The 23,644-nt window shown below is 53.8% G+C and overlaps 4 protein-coding genes across 11 annotated transcripts; 1 reads left to right on the forward strand and 3 right to left on the reverse strand.

Moving 5' to 3' along the window:
• Window positions 1-203: 203 nt before the first annotated feature.
• On the reverse strand, window positions 204-5,793 carry LRIF1 (ligand dependent nuclear receptor interacting factor 1). Of its 5 annotated transcripts, none has more exons than XM_065649221.1 (4): window positions 5,680-5,793; window positions 3,509-4,817; window positions 2,151-2,429; window positions 204-1,597 (listed from the first exon to the last, which is right to left on the reverse strand). In XM_065649221.1, the coding sequence occupies exons 1-4, from the start codon at window positions 5,742-5,744 to the stop codon at window positions 1,136-1,138; spliced, it is 2,115 nt and encodes a 704-aa protein (XP_065505293.1). In that variant the 5' UTR covers window positions 5,745-5,793; the 3' UTR covers window positions 204-1,135. The 5 variants fall into 5 exon arrangements, with proteins under 5 accessions (XP_065505293.1, XP_065505290.1, XP_065505294.1 ...); XM_065649218.1 differs by having other exon boundaries at window positions 205-1,597; window positions 3,341-4,817; XM_065649222.1 differs by having other exon boundaries at window positions 206-1,597; window positions 3,341-4,817; window positions 5,556-5,793.
• A 318-nt stretch (window positions 5,794-6,111) lies between these two features.
• Window positions 6,112-15,351, reverse strand: LOC135996923 (cryptochrome-1-like). Of its 4 annotated transcripts, none has more exons than XM_065649236.1 (11): window positions 15,177-15,351; window positions 12,784-13,221; window positions 11,790-11,906; window positions 10,654-10,801; window positions 9,898-10,038; window positions 9,139-9,309; window positions 8,882-9,022; window positions 8,187-8,338; window positions 7,499-7,596; window positions 6,949-7,059; window positions 6,112-6,483 (listed from the first exon to the last, which is right to left on the reverse strand). In XM_065649236.1, exons 2-11 carry the CDS (start codon window positions 13,194-13,196, stop codon window positions 6,398-6,400), a joined length of 1,578 nt encoding a protein of 525 aa, XP_065505308.1. In that variant the 5' UTR covers window positions 13,197-13,221; window positions 15,177-15,351; the 3' UTR covers window positions 6,112-6,397. The 4 variants fall into 4 exon arrangements, with proteins under 4 accessions (XP_065505308.1, XP_065505306.1, XP_065505305.1 ...); XM_065649234.1 differs by lacking the exon at window positions 15,177-15,351 and adding an exon at window positions 13,538-13,625 and having other exon boundaries at window positions 10,654-10,798; XM_065649233.1 differs by lacking the exon at window positions 15,177-15,351 and adding an exon at window positions 13,538-13,624.
• Window positions 15,352-16,054: 703 nt separating this feature from the next.
• UBE2T (ubiquitin conjugating enzyme E2 T) lies at window positions 16,055-19,398 on the forward strand. The gene is made up of 7 exons (XM_065649259.1): window positions 16,055-16,128; window positions 16,219-16,339; window positions 16,694-16,763; window positions 17,270-17,375; window positions 17,843-17,941; window positions 18,781-18,864; window positions 19,161-19,398. The coding sequence occupies exons 2-7, from the start codon at window positions 16,231-16,233 to the stop codon at window positions 19,284-19,286; spliced, it is 594 nt and encodes a 197-aa protein (XP_065505331.1). The 5' UTR covers window positions 16,055-16,128; window positions 16,219-16,230; the 3' UTR covers window positions 19,287-19,398.
• Window positions 19,399-19,863: 465 nt separating this feature from the next.
• LOC135996939 (tetraspanin-18-like) lies at window positions 19,864-22,968 on the reverse strand. Its single transcript, XM_065649257.1, has 7 exons — window positions 22,912-22,968; window positions 22,040-22,234; window positions 21,423-21,497; window positions 21,048-21,146; window positions 20,666-20,845; window positions 20,380-20,463; window positions 19,864-19,911 (listed from the first exon to the last, which is right to left on the reverse strand). The coding sequence occupies exons 1-7, from the start codon at window positions 22,966-22,968 to the stop codon at window positions 19,864-19,866; spliced, it is 738 nt and encodes a 245-aa protein (XP_065505329.1).
• Between the last annotated feature and the right edge of the window lie 676 nt (window positions 22,969-23,644).

The raw sequence follows: 23,644 nt of genomic DNA on the forward strand, positions 1-23,644 counted from the left end.
CAGGAACAGAAAGCGGCAATGGAGTTTGACAGGGACGGGTAATGTTGGACACAACCATAAACATAAAAAAAACCCCAATGACAGATTCTGTTGGCAAAGAGTTGTTCATGGCAGCAACAATAAATACTGAGAAATGCAGCAGGGCCGTACAGCGAGTCAATGACAGAGGGCAGTGAAAAGCGTCCACACGACAGAATGCGCTGGGAAAATACACTGCCAAGATCTATAAACACGATGGCAAAGCCAGTCTGAGCGCACGTTCCCTCCTACAACACTAAAACAAGGCAGCACCAAGTGAAAACAGCGGGAGAAATGTTCAAATAACGACCGAGCAAACTAGTGGAAAAGACACTCATCAAGAATTATTAAAGACACCAACCCTGGATAAAGAAATGTGCCTTTTTTTTTTTTTTGCTTCAAAAAGTTATTATTCAACATAAGTCCATTTAAAAAAAAAATACACCTCCCTCCAAAAACCAAACCCCCAACCAAAGGTGAACATTGCACAGCTGGCAAAGGCCTTATAAAGGCTCACAATAATCACAGGAAAGGACACAGAGCTGCAGAACTGTCAGCACAGGTTGGTGCTGCTTCCCCTTCACAGCTGGAAGAGGTTTTGTATAAATATTTGCATTATTACAGCCTAAAGTCTAATTCCTAGATGACTTAAATAGCATTTATTAAACACTGACCATTGACCTGTTACAACTGACAGGTCTCAGGAATTCACAAAAGTTGTCACGCATTGTAAAACGTTAGGAAAACAAAAAAATAGCTACAACTGGGGTTTGCAATTTACATTCAGTTTCTGAGAGGCCATGGAATTCTGAAGTGGGAAAGTTTATTTGCTAAGACTAATATAGAAACCTCTCATTTCAAAATATAGAGAACACACTCCTAAAAACGCCTTCCTTCTTCAGTCTTTGAAAAACAGAATATCCCAGAAGCAAAATTTGAGGGTCCAAGTCTTTTATTTCTGGTATTTAAGAAGAAACCTATGCTTTCCTAAATAAACACATATTGTAAATCTCATTAAGATCTTCTATCCACCAGAAATACTCATGTTCATTTAAACAAGGAATTTCTTCTTGAAGCCACTGAAATGAACGTGGTCCAGAGCGGCAGGTTCAGCGTTTCAGCTTTGCTGCATTTTCCTGCGCATCTCCTCAAGTGCCGCTTCCCGTTCCCTCAAGAGCTGTTTCAGTCGTTTTATCTTTTCATCCCGTATCGTTTCATCCAAGTCTGGGGGAGTCAAAGGGAAAACATCGTTTCTGAAAGAACCTTCGAGAACTGAAGTATCATCTTCACAAGACACTAGAACAGGAATACTCGAGTACGTAAAGTCACTGTACTGCGAGTAGGGGTCTTGCTCGGAGTCCCTCCCCAGAGGCAATGCTGCAGAGTCTGTGGAAATGGTTTGCTGCGGTAAGACTGGAGGGGAAACGCTTCTGTCCAGTAAACTGCAACTCGAGCTGGTATTTTCCAAACTCGGACTTATTGATTTGACTGGTGTTTTCCTTCTCTTCTCGCTGTCCGACCATGGTGAGGATTTTATTTTTCTTCTCTTAGTCAAATCCTCTTCCAGATCCACAATTATCTGTCCAGTCAAAAAACACACAAAATATACTTGTTAAACTGAGCATCATTCTACATTATAATATCACAGTTCACTAAGCACAAATTTCAAGTTACCTCTTGCAAGCTTCTTAAAATCACTATATGGAAGTTCATTTGTTCTTCAAATTTCCTCTGGTGAAACCCAGAAAAGGGGATACAAGTTCTTAGAGGGTACTGAAAGAACAGGCTGCCCAGGGCAGCGGTGGAGTCACCGTCCCTGGCGGGTCGAACAGGTGGAGATGAGGTTCTCGGGGACAGGGGTCAGAGCCAGGGCTGGGTTATGGTCGGACTCAATGACCTTAAAGGTCTTTTCCAACCCAAACAATCCTGTGATTCTAAATCGTGCTGAAATCGCACAGCTCTGTTGCTTTACACAAATAAGTTCTAGGAACAATTCTCACAGGGACCTCAACAATTCCTGACTTGCCCCGGTGAGTCCCGAGCCCGGAGGGTGCAAAGCAACACCAGCTCTGTACCAACCATACACACATTGCTCGCAGCACACGTTTTAGCACTGAAAAACGTCAAGATACCTTTTCCTCTTCAACACATTCCTGATGTTGATTTGTTATTTCCACATCTAAGGATGATGAATCGCATGAATCATTTTTCCTTTTCAAGCCGTTACTGGAACCAACTCTTCCCTCTGGCTCCTCGCAGGACGTCCTCAGCGGGATCCTCCTCAGGTACACTCTCTCCTCCTTACAGAGACCAAATTGTTTCCTTAATTCCAAGTATTGTTTCCAATGCGGCTTCTCTTGGTGTTCGATTTGAATAACCCTTTCCAGTGAATCCATCTTTTCACACTGGATCTGAAATACAGAAACAGTGAGAGGGGCATCAATCGCACTCCATAAACTAAAAATTAGCTACTAAAAAGACAGATGGACATTTGCTTTGTCTGCCCTTCTCCAAGAGTTATATTTAGCACAGATAACAAATTTTGAGAAATTATATACATATGATCGTCGGTTTGACATTCTCATCAGTCATTTAAAACTCCAAGTACTTGTGGAACATCCAGGAAATTCACAGTCCAACTAGTAAACGATGTCAGTTAAAGAAGAAACAAAGGAATCACATATTCTAAAATATCAAAGTAACAAAGGAAGATGACAGAAAATCAGACAGTGAACAATCAAAAAAGAGTCTGTTGCAATGATTAAATGTCTAAAATTTGCACAAATGTACTCAGCCGCCATTTCTGCCTGGTCAACACAAGCAACTATAAAATCACTTCAGAGTGATTTTCTTTATCTGGAGGCAAATTCATTCTGGCCTCTTGAGCAACAGCAAACTTGATCTACAGCCCTTCATGGGTAGTTTGGGAGACTGGAGGCTGAGGACTTTTTAACATATTTCCAATGTTCTGATCTTAAAAGAACATGTAGGTCCAGCCTGAAGGGGGAAGGCCCTTAGGATCTCAAGAGTTTCTTCTACCTGACATGAAACTATGAGTCAAAGGTGGATCCCGCCTCAACATGGTGTGAAAGGAAGGAAACGCAGTAAAAAAAACAAAACAAGTAATCTTTTCCCTGCCTCTTTCTTTATACATTTTCTCACTTGCATAGTGCATCTCACTGAAAAAAAAAAATCATTTTTTGAGTGACAGGATACCTGGTTATAAAAACCTGTGAACTTATTAACAGCCGTTTTAACCAGACAGAACCAGGACCATATAGCAGTTTAGCAGAGACTGCGATGGGCGCATTTACGGCGTTACCTTTTCCCCATCTCCCCTGAGAGCGCGTGCTTGCTCAGGCTGAGGTGAAACAGCACTCGCTGCTTGGGGGGAACGACTCTCCTCTTTGTTATCCTGGATCTCCTGCGGCCCCGGGGCCGTCACCGGCGTCGCTCCGCTGGAAACGCTCTCGGTGACGGGCAAACTCACCCTCTGGTTCACAGGAGAATTCTGCTGAGCAGCACTCGCTCTCACCAGAGCTGCAGGTGCAGGTTTTAAGTCATTTCTTAAGCCAGTTGGTGAAGAGTTTTTTGAGTCTGTACACGTTCCGGGATCTTTTGGAGACACCACCACTCCTTTGCTCTTTGGTAACATCGGATTCACCATTTCATGGGTTATTTTATTGGCTGGAGTAGAATCATGTGGCTTGGACATCTCCTTTTGAGAAGCATTGGGAGAAGACGATGCTTGTTTGTCCGCTTCGGCTGACAGAACATCAGAGCCTCTCTTGGTCAACAAATAGACTTTCCCTTTGTACATGACCAGAGCGTTCTCTTTGATAGGCGCGAGTTTTGTTTGGCTCCCACCAGGACCACTGGAACACAGCGATAAAATATTTGCAGAGTTGGCTTCCACGTTCTTCATGACCGACAAGGTTTTCAAGATCTTGGAAGCCACATTATTCGATGACTTCACAGGAATGAGACACGACGCTGAGACCTGCGGACTTTCCTGCACAACCCACTTCATGGGAGTTCGCTCGCCCTGCTGACCACCCGATACCGTCTCAGAACTATTTCCCTTTTGCGCAGCTGTCATCATTAATTTTTTTGAAACTTCCGTGGCAGGTTTTGGGCAAAGGGTTTGCAAATGCTTGGGAAGTACCGTTTTCACCGTGTTCACCGGCGACACATAAATAACCGTCGGCATTTTTGTACTTTCGGCTCCTCCCGTCGCCGCAGCTGCGAGTATTTTCTGCTGGATGGCGGGGGGTAAGGACGAAGCCGGGACAGATACGACTTCAGCGTCCTCTGGGATCTGGAGGTGGTGGCCGGAGGGCAGCGCTGGAGCCGGGGCAGAACCGGGAGGGCCTTTTGTGTTCACCACCATGAACGTAGTGCTGCTCTGGTGGGATGAACTTGTGACAGTGACATCCTGCAAGGACAATCTGTCCGCAGAAACGCTCGGGGCGTCAGAGGCTGGTTTGGGGGTTTCTTTGTCAGAACCTGCCCTAACACCTTCCTGTTTGTCTAATGTCCTTGCAAGAATTATCTTTCCAGGATTAGGAGACTGAAAAACAGATATCTGGACAGATGGAGGTCCAGTAGTATTGACGAGCTGTGTCTTAAAAGTAAGATGGACCGGACTGGAAATATTCGCTTTGGCATTATTTTGCATGGCTGAAGACTGAACTATGGGCACAAAGCTGCCAGAAGATTTAGAAATCGGAAGTAATTTCAGAAGGTTTTTTCCATCTGGTCCCGTCGTTTGAACTACTTGGTACATACAGCCTGCGATGCTTAACAAAATAAAGAGAAAAGAAAAAGAAAAACGAAAAGACAGCATAAGTGAACACAGAGGCTCAGGCAGCCTCGAAAACTTCCTTGGCGTGAGCAGAGTTGGTGTCATCCGGCTCACAGCGGGTCGAGAGTTGCGTGTTTATGATGTAATTGAATTAGCAAGTTTGCCTAAAGCCTGTTCTACTACGGTGAAAGGTTAAATCCCCGTATCTCACCCCCCTCTTCCTCTGCCCGAATTCACGGCTGTCTCGGGCACAAGCAGAACCAGAACCTCACTGTGACCTCACCGGCCTCACGCAAACACACACCCCGGACAGCGAAGGAGCCACCAACGTCGTGCCCGGTGAGGTGAAACACTGGAATGGGCTGCCCAGATTGGTGGTGGCTGAACCATCCCTGGAGACATCCCAGGCCAGGCTGGACGGGGCTCTGAGCAACCTGAGCTGGTGCAGATGTCCCTGCTCACGGCAGGGGGGGCACTGGGGGGGCTGGGAAGGCCCCTCCAACCCAAACTGTTCTGTGATTCTAGGAGCCATCGCACCGCGTGCCCGAGGTGTGAAGGGCCGGGACGGGGCGGCCGGGGCGGGGGCCGGGGGGGATCCAGGGGGGGGATCCGGGGCCCAGCCGCCCCCTCCCCTGCCGGGGCCGCTCCCCCCGCCCACCCCCCGGCGCCGGGGACCCCCCGCCCGGGGCGGGGCAGCTGGCGGGGCCGGGCCCATCCCTTCTCCCCCCTGTACCTGGCGGCTCCATCCCTGCTCGGGCGCTCCCGAGCGAACAGCGGCGGCGACGCCACCTCAGCCCGACGCCGGGAGGGGGCGAGCGCCGGGCCGGCCCGCGCCGCCCCCCGGGCCCGGTACTCACAACTGCGGGGCGCTGCCCGGCCGCTCGTCTCGGCTCCGTGGGGCCCGCAGCGGGCGGCTGGACATGGCGGGAGGGCCCGGGCTGCCCCGCCGGGGACCGGGAGCGGCGGCGACAATGGCCGCGCAGGGCGGGGCGCCTGGGTGGGGTGGGGCGCGACGCGTCACTTCCGCCCGCCCTCCGCCCCGCCGCGCCACCAATCAGCGGCCACTTCTGCCCCGGCGGCCGCAAATGGCTCGGCAAGCGGCGGCGGCGCTTCCGGCGCCTGCCGGAAGTAGGTGGAAGTGCTGAGGAGCTGCTTCCCGAGGCGGGAAAGGGCCGGTTTGGAGGCGGGAAAGACCCGCAAATCAAGCTCTTTTAGCACTCACGTGCAAACACATTAGCGTGCACATATTCTTCAACTGACGTTTACCCGGCACGTTGGAAGGACTCGTATTTATCACTAAACCGATTTATACAAGCTGCGTGAAAATCAAGCGGATTTGGCCAATTCCACAGCACCATGTCCCGTCACCTCGCGGATTCACCCAACAGCCGCGACAAACGGCTCGTGAGCCGCCCACAGACAGACAATTCCATCCAAAATCTCGGCACCAGCAACCTCCGTTCGAGATCCGGCCCTTGCTGGGGCTGGTTCACCGGTTCGTCCCGTCCGGCTGCCTCTGGCTCTCCCCTTCTCCACCTTCTGATCCCAACTGGTATTTCCTGACGGGATCTCGGTTTATTCCATCATCCTGGCCACTTTTTCTTTTGCTCTGTTTTCTTCAGAGCAGTCACGCTTCATTTCCATGGGGTCGTCCGCATCATCTACAGTGACAAAGGAGGAAGAATTAAAGTTTGCGAGTCTTTCCACGACTTCAGCGCGACCAGCCCGCAGTGGCAGCAATGGGAGAAGCTACAGAACCTGCCAGAAAACGCTTCTGTGTCCAGGCAGCAAGGACAACGCTGGGAGGGGACTCTGGTCCTCAGACTTTCCATGTCCCCAGCAGTAATCGCAGCATTTACTCTCCTGCACTGCAGGGTTTCTGAAGAACTGTCTGCATAAATTGGTTACATCTGGAAGGTATCAATGTGCAACCGCCTGGATACTTTAGTATGCACAGGATTGGAACAATTAACTCATCTGGTTGCAGCAATTGAGGCAGGAACACTTAAGACTCCCCTGAGCCTGCGGTGTTGGTAATTAGAGGAACGGAGTCCTGGAATCCAACCCAAAACCAGCCCCCAAAGCTGGCGACAGCCCCAGTGTGGCCGGTGCGCAGCTCCTCGTACCTCTGGTGAGCTGGGCCGTCCCGCGCTGCTCCTCCCGGACCCGCCGCATCAGCTGCAGGTTGCGGTCACTGGCTTCCTTGTGGTTCACCATCGGGAAGGGGTAATCGCGACCTGGGGTGACACGGACACAGGAGCCTCTGCAGAACTAATCAAGGATGTTGCACCAGCGAAAATGCTCTTCCCAAAAATGAGTGGCATCTACGATAGACCACGCGAGCCACTCCTCAGAAGTGCCTGTTTCTATAAGAGACTTCAAAGATGCACTAGAGCAAGAGTGAAAGCACAAGATGTTCAGATACTATTTAAAGGCAGCCAGGCCACCCAGACAGATAAATGCAAAGGCAGCAGGTTAGAGTGATTCAACAGTTTTAGGACATGAAGTTGAGGCAAAAATATGTACTCTGAGATTAGACCTCAATAAAGAGCTTTAAAGGAGAACTGACAGACAGCAGACTGCTGGATTAATCTGTTTTCAGAAGATAAATGCATGACTTGTGTTGGAAATGTAATGTAGCAGCAAAATCCTGAGTGAGATATCCAAATTAATTACCTATGATACACCCTGCTTGCCTCTGCTCCTCTTCGGATGCTGTCCAGGGCTCATAGATGTACTTGGAGGGGAAGTTCTTTAGGACAGGCAAGTATTTCCTACAAAACAGGAATAAAGTGGGGTTTTATAATCCTGGAGACACTCATACATTTAAGAGAAGTGTAAACCAACCTATGCCATGTTAATTCTTGACGATCGGATTGATACTACAATCCGTGGCAGAGTTCTGATAGTTTTGCACAAAAGAACTGGTTTTATGTTCTGAAATACAGGGTAATACCTTCCCAAAGTTAACTTCACGGGATAGAATAAATGGATCGATTTAAACATTACGTCAGAGGGGAAAATAAAACCTAAGTGTCCAAAATTAATCAGATCGCCCCTGAAACCAAGAAACACGGCACAGACTGGAGCGGGTGGAGCTGTGGGAAGTTATACTCAACTCCTTTAGAAAGGTGAGTCAGCCTGTGATCAAACACAGCGCTGGAGCTGACAGGCGCTCACACATCAGTGCGATGCCTGGCTCAGTCATCACCCGTGCAACCGTAGGTGTGTCTCTTTGCTTCTCTGTGCCTCAGTTTCCTTATGTGTTAAATAATATCGTTGCTCTGACCCCTGTTTCACAGGGGCGTGCTTTTCAAACAGGACGAGTTTGAGTCGGGGAAGCACTCACGGAGCATCGCCCTACCTGATGTACTGGCCCTCGGGGTCCGTGCGCTTCCCAAAGCGGACGGGGCAGAAGATGCGCGTGTAGCAGTGGAAGAACGCGCTGGCCGACAGCCACATCCAGTTCCCCGCGTTGATGCTGTAGTCAGCGTCTAACAGCAGCTCTTCAAACACCTGCGCTTCGAGGACAGGAACAGAAAGAGAGAAACACCCTTGAAATGGCTAAGGTGCAAAAAATAAACAGGAACAGGCTGGGAGATGGTGACGGTTGCTGTGGAAAGCACAGCACAGGCTGGTCCTGGCTGCCCTGCTCACAGCACGCTTGGGGAAGGCTCTTCAGTGTGACAGTTTGCCAGAAAGAAGCCAGAGCAGGAGCCAGGGACAGGGCAACTCGAAATGCAAAGGTCTGGCTTTGAGGTCTGCTGCAGACTGAGCAGGTCCCCAATATCCTCATCATCCAAAAATCATCAGGCCTTGGGATGGGAACGAGCTGGCACCGCCGCAGCAAGCGCAGCACAGCTCGGACTTGAGCAAGAAACGGTGACATTTCAGCTGCAGGCGCAGCTTTTGCTTTAATTAAACTGTCTTTATCTCAACCCACGAGTCCACAAGTTTTGTCACTTTTACTCTCCTGATTCTCTCCCCTGGGGGAGAGGGAACAGTGAGCGAGTGGCTGCATGGGGCTTAGGTGCCGTCTGGGGTTAAACCACGACAAACCTTCATTCCCTCTTCCCAGCTGATCCACAGGTCCCCCCGTGTGAGGAAGCAGGCGACGGCGTGCCGGGCAAGGTGATGGATCCAACCTTCCTGGTGCAGCTGGGTCATAATCGCGTCGATCCATGGGAACCCCGTCTGTGCCTGCAGCAGAAAAGAACCATCAGCCCCCACAAAGGTTCCCGACACGTCCTTCCTACGCGCTGCGGGGAACAAACTCTAAACTGAAGCCTGACGGTCCTGGCAATGAATCCCGTTACCGTTTTCCATTTGTGGAGCCTCTCTGCGTCCTCGTACCAACGGATCTGAAGGCAGATGGGGTTCCCAGCCATTTGGGTGAAGTTTTGTGTCGCCGATGCCACCGTATAGAAGAATTCCCTCCACAGAAGCTGCCCTTGGAGAGACACTGGGGGCAGCGAGTGGTGCTTGGCCTGCAAAACACATGAGATCGATGTTTCAGCTCCTATGTAGCTCTGCAGTCTCACTGATTCTGTGGCTGTCAAGCCCATAAAATAAAGATTAATCTAACGATGCTACTGGCTTCATGGCACTTTACCACGAAAGCCAAAGAAATCAAAGATCTGAAGCAATGCTATAAGCCCAAAAGCACAGCTGAGCTCTGTTAAACCTCAGTGTTACCTCAGACATTCTCCATCTACCTTCCAAAGTGGTGTGATTTCTAAAACCAAAACTGCTTGAACAGGCTAAACTGACCAAAAACTTAACTTAAACATCAGGCAGATCTCTTGAACTTTTCAAATTTTAGGAGGGTTTTCCTGGGCTTCCCTGCTGCCTCAGGTCTCATAGCTCCCTGTCCTATGACAATCATATTTCTGAAACTTAACTGGGAAAAGCCACATACATTTACTTCATAGGATGCTGTGAGAAGACATTAGCAAAATAGCAATTTTTGATGCACCAAGTCTCTACCAAGATGATCCAAGCGTTAAATCCGAGCCTCACATGCCAGACACCTGAGAGTGCTGCATTTTCTTAACTATGACCACTGATTTTCTTACCTGAGCATAAATGTTTGACAACCTATGAAAAAAGGTGCGAACTGACAGACAGCCCATACTGAAATATGGGCTCAGGCCTGTGGTGCTTGGAAGCAGCGAATTTGGCACTGTTCTCGGTTTAGTAAAATTTGCCACCCAGCCCTAAAATGAAAACAGAAATCCAGGTTCAGGCAGTACAAGGTGACAGGTGTCCAGCTAATGAAACAGAAGAAAAAAAACCTCTCGCAATTGGCTTCGGCATCGCAGAGGCCTGTTCAATGTCACGCCTGGAAAATGCTCCTACCACCCACAAATGCCACCATCAAGGACAAGACCATCTCCAGACCCCGTGTCACCCTCCTCCCAGATCTCCGAACACACAGACTCATCCAAGCCCAAGGTCAAGGCCACGTCCAAGCCCAAGGTCAAGGCCACGTCCCACCCGTGGGTGAAGCTCCACTCTCCCCAGAGCCCTGGGTGGTTCTGGAACACAGGGAACAGCTCGCTCTGTCCAACAGCACCACGCTGAAGATCTTGTCCACTTTACGAAATTGGGAGCAGGAAAACATCTGCTTACAAGCAGCCAGCAGCAAGACAAGGCTGGGCTGCCAAGAGCTGAGCCCTCATGGCGAAAAGCTCAGCTAAAACTGGAACGGGGCTCCACGGCCGAGCAGCTTCTCGAGGTCCAGACACAACCACACATAACAGGAGCGAGGAGGACACCAGCCTCAGCCCACCTGAAGCCACCAGCATCACCCACGTGAAATCAAGGCTGACCTGGTCGGTCAAGTGTTGCTCCAGGCGCCGCAGCCCTTCGGTTTCCCCTCCTCTCCAGGGAGAGAGGCTCTGCAGGGGGATCTCCAAATCCATGGGGAGAGGCACCTGGTAGCACTCAGCCAGGCCTGGGTCAGGGGACCCACATCTCCTAAGGGGGAAGAGGAGCCTCTTACAAAGAGGGGACCGGAGCCAGCAGAGGGAGGAAGATCCCAGCCCACCAAGAGCTCCTGCGTCGCGGCACAGCCAGAGCACAGGGGGACGAAAGGACGGCCAGAAATCCCTGGCTCTGAGTGACCTGAGCTGGGTGAAGATGTCCCTGCTCATGGCAGGGGTTCAACTGGATGAGCTTTGAAGGTCCTTCCAACCCAAACTATTCTGTGATTGTATGATTCTAACAAAGAGCTCATCCTGCCATCGCTCCAGGTAATTCTGGCCTGAACTGGGCAAAGAGGAACAGACCCACCAAACTACAGTGCTCAGAGCAGGCGGCTGCATCCCCCCCGGCTCAGATGTCCCTCCCCGCTCCGCAGGGCTCGGAGGCATTGCCCCCCAGCCTCCCCCGCTGCCTCAGCCGCACCACGAGCCTCTCCAGACTCCAAATGTCATTACGAGGCACTGGTGCTGCCTCCAAAGGCCCCAGCCCCCGAGGCTCTGGAGAGAGGTTTGGTAGGAAGGAGGTGGATCAGCTCCCCAGGCGCCTCCCCAGCTGCTTCCTAACCAAGGCGGGTCCCCAAGCCCCCAGCTCTGAAAACTTTCCTGTCTCTTCTGCAGCGGCAGCTCTGAGGCTTCCCCAAAGCCTCTGCCCCACTAAGGCTGGAAGAGCATCGGGGTTTGGGTTTTTCCCCCCCGTAAAACACAGAGGAGGTTGGAGGAAGTGTTGGTGGTCTGCAGGCCTCTCAAAAACCATGAATGAACTCAGATATCGACAGAGACCTTTCTACTTACCTGGAAAAAAATGAGCTCAGCTCCGTTGCAGACACCTACAGAAAGGGGCCAGTGCAGCTCCCAGGGCACTGACATAAGACAGGCCTGCTGGGAAGCACTTGAACCACTTCTCTCTCGTCACTGTTCATTTTAAAAGTGCAAATAAACGAGAAAAAGAACCTGCAGCTTCCCCCTGGCTGGGGGTTACTCACTGGAAGTCTTCAGCTATGAGGTTCCGCACAGGCACCTCGGGGTCACCCAGCAGGGACAGAACGTGAAGGAACCTCTTGTACGTTAACGGGGGATTCCCACCATTCAGGTCCAAAATCCTAAAACAAACCAAAAAAAAGGATCATTTTTCACCATAATACAAATCAAGAAGGAGGCCAGAGCTGCCAGTGGATCGGGAGGTGACAGCACAGGCGGGAACAGCCCCTGTTCGTACAGCTGAACGTGGAAATCACAGATTTTTACAAGTAAAATTTCCCTGGATGAACGTCCGTCCAGCCCAACAGCAGCTTCCCAGGACCTGAGACAACAAAAGTGAGACCGGGACCCCAGCGATGGCTTCAGCTGGGCAGCCCAGCATGCGGCCAGGGCGGCGGAGGGAAGGGCAGCACACCCCGGGGTGCCAGAGCTGCTTTGATCCCAAAAAAAACAGTTTCAGGGCAGTAAATAACTCTTCAGTGTGAGCAGCCACCTGCACAAACACACAGCTTCAATTCAGATGGCAAGTTATCCATTAATTTATGTATTATGATTCATTTCAATATCTTCAGTCATTTAACTCTGCGTTACAGCTTGGATTCAAATGTATCCAGAAACTTGGATGTCGATTAACACATCCAGAAAGCTGATTAACATTAATGAAAAATATGACACAAAAGATGTTTATAAAAGGCCTAGTAAGTGTGTTAAAGAATTTCTTCCACTCTGTATAAAAGAGTAGCCAATGTAAGCTTTGAAGTGAATTAAACTGCCCAAAAGGAAAAAATTAACAAACTCTTTGGCTGAAATCCCAGCCCGACACCTGTGCAAAATCTCTTCTGGCACTTCCAGCAGACCAGCGCACACAAATCCTCCAGCAAGCAGCGCCAGCGTCAGCTCAGACAGCCCGGTTTCCTCAAAAGGAACACACGAGGATCCAGAAAGACAGAAATACTTGGCGTTTTCTCCCTGATGCTGCTAAATCCACAATAAACCTACCGTTTGGTGTCGTAGAGGCTGTGGCCCACCCGAGAAAGCACCTCGAACCCCAGCTCTGCTCCCAGACGCCGTATATTGGCCTCCATCTCCTTGTAAAACGGCTCCATCTCCGCGTCCAGGGTGACTTGCGTGATATTCCACTTCTGGACATGCTCTCTGAGAACACACTCGTACTCTCCTTGAATAACCAGCAGGCGAGAGCCCAGGTGGGACAAGTTTTTGTGGAGATCTTCCAGGGACTGCAGCAGGAAATGCCAGCGCAGGGCCCCGATGTGCATGGCGGACGTGAGGAACCGCCTGTCCAGGACGTAGACAGGGTAGATGGTCTCCGAGGACTCCAGAGCCGCCAGCAGCGTCGGGTTGTCGTGAAGCCGAAGTCCCTTGCGGAAAAGATGAATGGTGCGATGCGGCATCCTGGCCGTCCTGGGGAAGGGAACCCTTGGATTCGGGGATACACAAAGCCAATTAACAATTAGAAACTGAGCTCCAATGGCTCTCAGCTTTTTACCACAAATCTCTTCTGCTTTTTGATAAGTTTTTGTGAGAGAGAGCAGCGGCAACAGGACCAAAACGCTCTCCTCAGCCACGTCCCACCATTCAGCAGCTGTATCACCACCCTGCTCCACAGAGAACAGCTTCTTCCCCAATGAGTCCTTAAATTAAATCCCTAAATTAAATTACATCCCAGTGGTGCTTCCCAGAAGGAAGGAATCAAAACAGATAGAGCTGCCAGAGCTCCATTTACTGCACATACATCTTTATAACCCTGCAGACGCAGCCGTCAGCAAACCCTCCGTATGCCAACAGTGAGAAGATGATCCGGGGAGCTCTGCCCGTTCACACACAACGGGCCGCGGGGAGAACAGCTCTGCAGGAGCCCTCGGCTCAGCAGAGACCTGATAAAACACCCGCTCGGGCAGTGAAAAGCCCTTCTGGATTTCAACAGGAGAGCTCTGAAGGATACAGCGTGGTTCCCCACTAACAAGGCTGTTAAGGCTTCAAGGTGAAATAAGGGAAAGCAAAGCACAGCCCCGCCAACGCCGATACAAGAGCATGAGATCTCAATTCACCGGGTTGCCACAGTTTTTATCCATCTTTCCCAGCCTCGGGAGGCCTCGGAGTGCTTCTAAGTGCCAGGAAAGAAATGCTCCTGTCCCCAAAGCAGAGCTGGATGTGATAACTGTGCAAAACCACTCCTTTTCTAAGCTGGGGCTGATGTGGGATTAGCACAGATTCGTTCTTCTTTGAACGGCTCCAGCTGAGAACGGGCAGGGGTTGATCTCCACTCTCAGTCTGAGAAACTGCCCCAGAGCTGCTGTTTGCTCTGCTGGCGGGTGACGGACTCAGCCACGGACAGAGTCCGTTTGTCCCAAACCCAGCAACGTGTCCCCACCGCGCTCCCCTGCACAGGGGGGAAGCTCAACACCCGCTTCCCAGCTGGGACCACAGCGGCTTCTGATTCAAGCGTCACCGCCCGGAGAAGCATCACGAGCTGAGGGATTAGCAAAGAACCACACAGTTAATCTCTAATCCCGCCCAGCTCTTCCAGCCAAACTGCCCCGCTCACCCCCTCCCCGGCGGCTGCAATGGGTGACTCGGCCCCGTGTCCCCGCTCGACCGCGACCAGCAGCTTCACCAGCCCCGTAAAGCTGATCTGACTCGCCCCATTCCCGAAAACACTTGTTGGCATCACGGAGACAAACCCAGTTGTGCTGCCGGGAGGTGACACGGCTCATTGCGACCCCCCAAAAAGCGAACCCTGCAAACCCGTGGGCGCTGGGCAGCACCGAGCGGGGATTCGGGCTGGGGGGGTATGTGGGTGCTCTGCACCCCCAGCCGAGTGGGTTTTGGGGTGTGTGGGTGCTCTGCACTCCCAGCCGAGCGGGTTTTGGGGTGTGTGGGTGCTCTGCACTCCCAGCCGAGCGGGTTTTGGGGTGTGTGGGTGCTCTGCACCCCCAGCCGAGTGGGTTTTGGGGTATGTGGGTGCTCTGCACCCCCAGCCGAGCGGGTTTTGGGGTGTGTGGGTGCTCTGCACTCCCAGCCGAGCGGGTTTTGGGGTGTGTGGGTGCTCTGCCCCGCACCCCGGCTCGGGCACCGCCTGCCTGCCTGTCCCGGGAGAACAGGAACAACAAGGCCACTCTCCCACTGCTCGGGGGAGAACCCAGCTGGCACTTTTGGGTAACAAACCACGCAGAGGGTGCTAGGAGAGCCCATCGTCCTGCAGCAGGAGCACGGGACCTGCAGCAGCTGGCCTGGAATTGGGGTTCCGAGACCCCCCGCAGCCTTTGGGGACAGCCCAAGCCCTGTGGCCCCTCGCAGTCTGCAGGGCCACCCCGAACCCAGGGCTTTGCAGCCCCACCAAGCGGCTCCCGGCACCCGCGCTCCGCCTTTACCTGGGGGCGCAGCGGGCCCGGCGCTCGGCTGCTCCCTCGCCTCGCGGTGCCCCGTTACACAGCGCCGGCCGGGGAGGAGGGCCCGGGCCGCCGCGGTTTTGCAAGGGCCCGTCGGCAGCGGGGGAGCGGTTTGGGGCCGGCTGCCGTCGGGGGCGTCCCACAGCGGCGGGGCGCGCTCGGGCCCCTCAGGCCCCGCTCCCCCAGCGGCCCGTCAGCGCCCGCGGTTCGTCAGGACTCCGCGAGCCACGCCCACACCGCGGGGTTTTATTAAGGGGGCGGGGCTTGCACTCCCGCCTTCAGGGCTCATCCAATAGCAGCGCTCCTCCACTTCCAATTCGAACTGCCGCCGCTGAGGGGGCGGGGCTGGAAGGTACCCAATCGGCGGCGGGGCGGCGGGGCGGACCCCGAGGCGGCCGCCCTCGTTGCTAGGCGACGGAGGAAGTCCCGCCCGCGCCGCTGCCGCCGTGTGAGGGAACCGGGGGGTAATTAGAGCAAGAGGCGGGTAATTAGTCCGGGGAAAGCAGCGGGGGCAGCCTGGAGCTGAGGGGAGACCTTCTGATCTCTGACCTGCCTGAAGGGAGCTTGGAGCCAGGGGGGGTCGGGCTCTGCTCCCCAGGAACAAGCGCCAGGACCAGAGGAAACGGCCTCAAGTTGCGCCAGGGGAGGTTGAGGTTGGATCTGGGGAACAATTTCTTCCCCAAAGGGCTGTGGGGCATTGGAACAGGCTGCCCAGGGCAGTGCTGGAGTCACCATCCCTGGAGGGGCTGGGCAGACCGAGATGAGGTTCTCAGGATGTGGGGTGGGGGAACGGGTGGGCTCCATCATCTTGAGGGGCTTTTCCAACCAAAACGATTCTGTGATTTGTTTCTCCTCCAGCTGGATGTGAGAGCAGCTCCAGGAACAGGCTCCTGAGATTCCGGTTATCACATCAGGATAACAACTTAGGACCCAGGTTAATTCTCCTTAGCAAAAAAAACCCCTTCAATTTCAAGTGCTGTTTTTGAAAAGCTAATTTTGCCGGAAATAAAATCTATTCTCTCAGAGTTTCAGCGCCATGCAGAGAGCATCGCGGCTCAAGAGGGAACTCGCCCTCCTGTCCACGGAGCCGCCTCCCGGCATCACCTGCTGGCAAAACCAAAACCAGCTGGACAACCTGCGAGCGCGTACGAGCTTCTCTGGGGGGACTTTTGATCAGCGAGGGCTGCAGTGGGGTGTGCTGCTGGGTCTGGGTTCTCTGGGTGCCATGTACTTTATAAGTTGTATGAAAGTGTAGAATTTTAGGAAAATGAGGGGTTTTTTCTTGTTTTTCTTTAAGCACAGCTTGGCCAATGGCTCAGTCTGCCTATGGTCTTGGTTGTGGTGGGGTGGAACTGATCTCAGATGAGATGACGGGTTTTTATTCCTGGATCTGAGCGGTGTTAGAGTTCTGTAACTCTGGGCGGGGGGGTGTGGAGACAGCTGCACAGACCCCAGGGACTTTTCAATGTGATGCTTATGTTTTAATCTTGCTTTTAAAGAAATTTTAGGAGGCGCAGACACACCGTATGAGAAAGGAGTATTCAATCTGGAAATAGTTGTTCCAGAAAGGTAAGCGGGCAACAATGTCTAGTTAAGTAGCTGCTGTAGTGCTTCCTTCAAATATAAGTTAACTGATATATTTGATAAACTTGCTCCCGCTTTGGTTTTACCTTTTGCCTCCCAACAAAGAATATGGTTTATCAGGTGAGACCCTTCGTTTATGGAATGTAATTATTATTTCCACTGCCTGATGTTCTTATTTCCCATTGGGCATCCCAAGATGTGTAATTAACAACCTAGAGGTGTTATGACGAGATCTCTACCTTATCGTATTGACTCAAAGCTCTCTGGAAAGGGGCTTGTTCGTGAGCAGAAAGGTTCCTGTCGCTTATGCTGCTTTGTGGGAAGCTGCCCAGGAAAGTGAGAGTCAGACACAGCCAAAAGCATTGGAGACAGAGCGCCGCCTCCCCAGAAATCCGTGGGGAGGGGGAAATGATGCCATCGCTTGGGTCATGAAACAACTGGTGTACAAATATAGAATTATTTTGTGGGGTTTTAACACTTATCCCTTAAAGGTACCCGTTTGAGCCTCCAAAGATCCGCTTTCTGACCCCGATCTATCATCCCAACATCGACTCTGCTGGAAGGATTTGCCTGGATGTTCTCAAATTACCCCCGAAGGTAAGAGAGCGCTGCTTGGGCTGGGTAAGCGAGCTGGAGGGGATAATGAACTCCTTTTCTGTTCCTTGTAAAAGCCTTATTCAATGTCAGTTGGCTACTGACTTATTTACACAGGAGTGAAGTTTTTGAGCAGCATCTCCTTTGTTTAGCGACTAGAACGTGGGCTTCTCATTCCGTGCGAGTTTCCAGGGTTTAAAGGGCTGGAGTCCGAAGGTGTTAGGTGGTCTGTGCAGACGGGTGCCCAACCCCAACCCGGCAGAGACGCGTCGGGGGCAGCCCATGGTGTCAGTCAGGAGCGGCCGCAATTTTGTGTTGAGAATGAATCTGGTGTTTTCCATGGGGGGATTAAGTGCTGCAGGTCCTGAGGCAGCTCGTGGGCAGTTTGGGTGGAAATGCTGCGAGTCCCGAGGTTTCTCTGGGCAGGTTTCTTTCTACCTAACGGTTTTTTTCGCCCCGTTCCCTCAAAGGGCGCGTGGAGACCCTCCCTGAACATCTCCACGCTGCTGAGCTCCATCCAGCTGCTGATGGCCGAGCCCAACCCTGACGACCCTCTCATGGCCGACATCGTACGTGAGCTCCAATTCCTCTCTCATGGCCACAAGCACAGACTGGGAAGGAACAGTGTGTTAGATTTAGGCTGGGCTTCCACTTTGCTCACTCTGGATTAACACACCAGCTTAATCTGGATCAGACCTGAGGGCCTGACAGTGTTTTCCTGAAGCAGCTGGGACGTGCGGTGCAGGGTTTATGCCAGAAGCGGAAAAGAGATGGTAAAGGTCTATGAGCCTGCGAAAGCAAGTGAACTAGAGCAAGCAAAATGAGCTTGTGCTTCATAAATGAGGTGCTGGAGCGAGTTCAGAAAAGGGAACAGAGCTGGTGAGGGGCTGGAGCACAAGTGTGATGGGAGCAGCTGAGGGACCTGGGGGGTTCAGCCTGGAGAACAGGAGCTGAGGGGAGACCTTCTGATCTCTGAACTGCCTGAAAGGAGCTTGGAGCCAGGGGGGGTCAGGCTCTGCTCCCCAGGAACAAGCGCCAGGACCAGAGGAAACGGCCTCAAGTTGCGCCAGGGGAGGTTGAGGTTGGATCTGGGGAACAATTTCTTCCCCAAAGGGCTGTGGGGCATTGGAACAGGCTGCCCAGGGCAGTGCTGGAGTCACCATCCCTGGAGGGGCTGGACAGATGGAGATGAGGTTCTCAGGGACAGGGGGCAGTGCCAGGGCTGGGGGAATGGGCGGACTCAATGATCTTAAGGGGCTTTTCCAACCAAAATGATTCTGTGACTCACGCCACATGCCTGTAGTGGTTCTGATCTGGTTCTAGGAGTCCTAAAGCCAGACCTTAGTCCCAGCTTCTCAGTGTCATGTTTGTATTCAATCAAATCTCTGTCTTGCTCGTTTACATTTAGTCCTCGGAGTACAAGTACAACAAGCAGCTGTTCTTGCAAAATGCACAGGAGTGGACTCAGAAACACGCCAGCCCGCAGCCCGGGGTGAGACACACGCTCTGCTGTCGCAGCAGAGGGGAGTTAATTGTGTGGGTCATTAAAAGGGCTCAGGGTGAAGAGATCTTTACATGACCTGGCTCACACACCTATGAGGCACTTGTGGGTACAGTCATTGTCCTACTCTCCTGTTGTTCCCCCTTCCTAAAATTCCCAGCAGTGGGAGCAGGATAATTAAGGGTCATTCCTGATTGCGCGGGGTGTTCTGAGGTGACTGCACAGCTGTGCTACGGGCTGCAAAACTCAATTATTCACAGCTGTTACTTTTATTTGTGTGATCACAGGCTTGCAAGCCTTTGGAAGAGAAAATAAACCAAAGAGAAACAAGTACCACCGGTGAATCTACCGCACAGAAAAGAAAAGGGAGTAACATCAGCAAGAAGGAGAAGAAATCTCGCCTGGAGTCCTGAGCAGTTTTGGTTCTTGTGGCTGTTGCCTTTGCTTTCACTGTCCTTTTCTCTTTACACAGGTATATCTAAATATTTTAACTAATATGTAGCTGTAGCAGGCCTTGGTTTTCTATTTCCTAGGGCTTTTTTCTGAAAAGTTCCATTATACAAATAAAATATAAAGCTTTAATGTATGTATTTTTTTGTTTTGTTGTGTGGACTTTTCAGAATATTCCAAATAAAAGCAAAATTGAAAGTACTGGTTCAGCTTCTGATTTCCTGCTTTCACTCAGAGAAATGGGAACAGCACCAAGTGTTTCCGTTTCTATTTTACTGTCCCTCCCTCAGAACAAACTAAGAGCAGCAGCTCAGCAACAGACACACTAGGACTAGTTTGTCACACTAGGACCTGAATCCTGTCGCTGCTCCGAGAAAAGTGCGTCTGGCCCATCTTCCCACGCCGGCCGGAGCAGAGACGGGACGTGGGGAAGGAACCGGAGCGCCGGACCCCGAGCCGGGCTCTGCCGCAAGGGAGACGGAGGGTCCTTTGCCGCTGTTCCCAAATCCCTCGTTCTGTCTCTGCTGCGCTTCGTCCTGCTCAGTCAAAGTTGTAATAAAGGCAGAAGGCGAAGAACATGGCGAAGATCTGCAATGACAGGGGAGCGGGTCACCCTGCGCTCGCACATCGCTGCCCCTGTTGCTGGGGACTGGGGAGACCGAGGGCTGAAGGAGCCTTGTCCTGCAGTCGCTGTCTCCGTGGGGCCACGCACCAACTATCCCTGTGCTGCGCAGGGGACACCCTGACCTCCCCAGTCTGCAGACAGCCTGTCACACATCCCCTCCGCGGCCTGGGGGAGCAAAATGAGCCCTCCCCAGTCCTTAAATCTGACCCGTCTGCAGGGGGACATTGACTTTGCCCCCGCGTTTGGGATGTCATCGTGACAGGCAGCAGCTTGGGAGTGTCCCCCCCGAGCCCACGTGTGGTCCCTTCGTCCACAGAGCACCCTCCTGGCAAAAAGAGAGCCCGTGCACGGTAACCCGCTGCCCGCCCTGTCCCCTCCCGCCTGCCCTGTCCCCTCCCGCCTGCGCTGTCCCCTCTGGCCCCGCTCAGCACCTCGATGCCCAGCACGGCCAAGCTGCAGGTCCCCGGGACAGAGATGTAGTTCTGCAGGGTCCTGCCGAAGGTGGAGAAGCAGCCCTGGGGGGACAGAGGTGACAGAGGGGCTCACACGCACTCCCCACGGCTGCCCGGAGTGCTGAGAGTGAGATCAGGGGGTGTGGGGGACAAGGACAAGGTGGGGACTTTGGGAGTCACTGGGCTGCCAAACTGGGGGGGACAGCACCCCAGACTTCCCATGAGGCTGGGGACAGAGCAGGGACACGGCGGGATCGTGTCCCACCTGCTCGTGGATGTAGCCAGGGCTGCGCTCCCGGCACTGCTCCCAGCCGCGCAGCTCGCCCGCCTGCAGCAGCCCGGCCCTGGCGCAGCACGCCCGCGGCCACGGCGTCCCCGGGTGCAGCTCCTGGAAGCGGGAGCCGTTCCCAAAGTCTTCAGGGCCTAAAACGCCACAACACGAGAACTGGAACAGAAGGGAGACATCATCAACGTGATGTCAAAACAGGGAGGATGTCGCTTGGGGAGGTGACGGAGGGAAGGGGAACAGCCCGGCATGGAGCTCAGTGTCTGTCTGGGGTCCACGAGCCCCTCGCCCACGTTCGGGGTCACCCTCAGCAGGTCCTGTGGGTGTCCCACATGCCCTGCATCCACCAGGAGCTGCTCACCGTGACCATGAGTGTGTTCCAGGCGGTGGAGAAGACCTCGGCGCCCTCGTCCCCGCGATAGCTCCTCCTCAGCTCGGACAGGAATCGCTCCGGCTGGATCTGCAGGATCGGTGCCAGGGGGGCTGTGGGGGCTGTGCACCCACCCTGAGCCACCCCTGCCCAGCGCCGCGCCACCCAGAGCATCATGAAGGGGACAAGTGGACCCATGAAACCCACCCACTGAGGTTCAGGCTTGCATGAGGCTGCTGGTGATGAAGAGGAGGTGAGAAAGGCCGTCCCTGCACCGCTCGTAGTCCCCCGGTGGGGTCAGGGCCGTGACCCAGGGTGTGACGGAGGGAGGACGGGGGCGGCCACGTCAGGGCACGGGGACGGTACCTGTTTCCAATGCACCAGGAAGAGAACAGCCCCGACGAGCTGCGTGAGGAAGACGAGGCTCACCAGGATGAAGAACTAGAAGGCAGCAGGATGGAGGAGTCAGAGATCAGCCCGGCCCTGCGAGCAGCTCGCTCAGTGATCCCCCCCTGCAGCCACCCCTGCCCCATGTCCCTGCGACCAGGAGGACACACGTGCAGCTCCTGGGGACAGATGCCACATCTCTGAGCATTGTGGCTGCGAGGAGGAGGGTTAAAAACAAGCACCAGCTGCCGAGGTCCAAGGATACCAAAGAAAGGGGGGTGTCGGTGCTCAGAAAGGGGTTTCCAGCCCCGGCTGTTGGGGAGAAAGCTCAGAAATGCCACACGGGACAAGGCAGTGGCTTCAGAGAGAAGCGACCCCACTCAGTGGCTTTATGAAACCCTCTGGGCTCAAAATGGAAAGATTCACAAGGCTGGGACTGGATTGGGGGGGTTGAGAGCTGACGGGGCCAGGAGGGGACACCCCCATCCCCTAGCACCCCCATCCCTGGCTCCCACATCCCCCAGCACCCCCATCCCCGGCTCCCCGCACCCCCTGATCTCCCACACACCGCAGCCCCTGCCTGTCCCCACACTCACCCCCAGCAGCAGCGGGCGGCTCCGGCGCAGGGCCCCGCAGCAGCCCAGGAAGCCCAGCAGCGCCAGGGCGATGCCCACGGCCAGCAGCAGGTACGCGCCTGCGCTCAGCACGGCCTTGGTGGCCACGATGTCCTGGAAACCAGCCGGGTCCACGGCCACCCAGAGCCCCACGCCCACCAGGCACGTCCCCCCCGCCTGCGGGACACGTCGCCGTTACAGGGGGACGAGCCCCAGCCACCCCTCGGGTGTAAGGAGCCATTGAAAGAGGAATGTTGTTTTTACAGAACTGGGGACCTGGCACCTGACCCCAGCTGGGGAGGAAGGACTGAGAGACATCAGACTACTAATCCTTAATGTAAAACTGAGTCTCTTTGGACCAATCCTAGAATGCAAACTGATTACTGTATTTAAAAAGTTAAGCTAGTGGGAATGGTAACCAAAGAGCCAGGAATCCATATTTTAAATACATTATTAAGGGGAGGGGGTTGTTAGAATTAGATGAGTGACACAGGTAAACTGAGGCAGGCGTCAGGCAGTCTGTAAACCCTGCAGTACCAACCACTGGCGAACAGGGGAGGGAATTCACGTCCAGGATGTGGGCGGGATATGAGCAGGGGCTTTTTGCCCTGTTCCATATGCCTGCCTTTAGGTAGAACACCCGGTCTTGCAAAATTGTTAATAAAATATGCTTTGCTGAGAGACCCTGCCTGGGCCTATTGGCAAGGTAATGGCTCCCGACACGAGGACTGGGGATGCTGGGACCCCGGTGAGGTCCCCTCCCTTGGACCGGTGTCACCCACCCGTGGGCCAGCCGGAGATGTCACAGCCCCGGGCCCGGTCCCCTCCACCCCGCCGGGCCCCGGAGGACTCACAAACACCAGCACGTTGAAGATGAACATCAGGTACTTCACGCAGCTCAGGACACCCATGGGGACACGGGACACGGCAGCGGTTGTCCCTGCAGAGGGGAGAGCGGAGCCCTGGCCACAGCCAGCTGGACCTGACCTGGACCCCCGGCAGTCCCCAAAATCCCCTCAAAATCCCCCACCGCACCCCCAAAAAGCCCCAAACCCCGTGGCCCCTCTAAACCCCGCCAGCGCTCACCCCGCGGGACAGCGGGTGCCCCGGCGCCTCCGACCGGCCCGCGGCGCCTCGTCAGTGTGGGCAGGGTGGAAATTCCCAGCCCGGCAGCCCCCAAGAAACCCCTTCCCTGGCGGGGACATGAATGATTGATGGGCAACAGGAGCCACCATTGTGTCGGGGAGTCTCCAGCCCCCGCTGCCGGTAGCGCGGGTAATTAAACCTTCGTCAGCGCAGGTAATTAAACCTCCGGGCAGGGAAAGACGAGCTGCCCCAACAGGCCGGGGCGACCTCGGGCATCAATTATTGCTGCAGACATTTGCTCTCCGGGGCTGTCGGCAGCCGGGGAAGCCCTTGGTGGATTTCAGTGGGGACCCGCAGTGCCGGGGTGGCCAACGGCCCTTGGGGACGGAGAGACAGATGGACACAGGGATAGACGGACACAAATGGGCCTCTGGGCCGCGCTGCCATGGCAACGGGCTGCGGTGCCACTGTAACCACAGGCCTAAGGGCGGCGCGGGCCCG

This window comes from Caloenas nicobarica, chromosome 21, assembly GCF_036013445.1.
Source record: "Caloenas nicobarica isolate bCalNic1 chromosome 21, bCalNic1.hap1, whole genome shotgun sequence".
In the NCBI taxonomy this organism is placed as follows: Eukaryota; Metazoa; Chordata; class Aves; order Columbiformes; family Columbidae; genus Caloenas; species Caloenas nicobarica.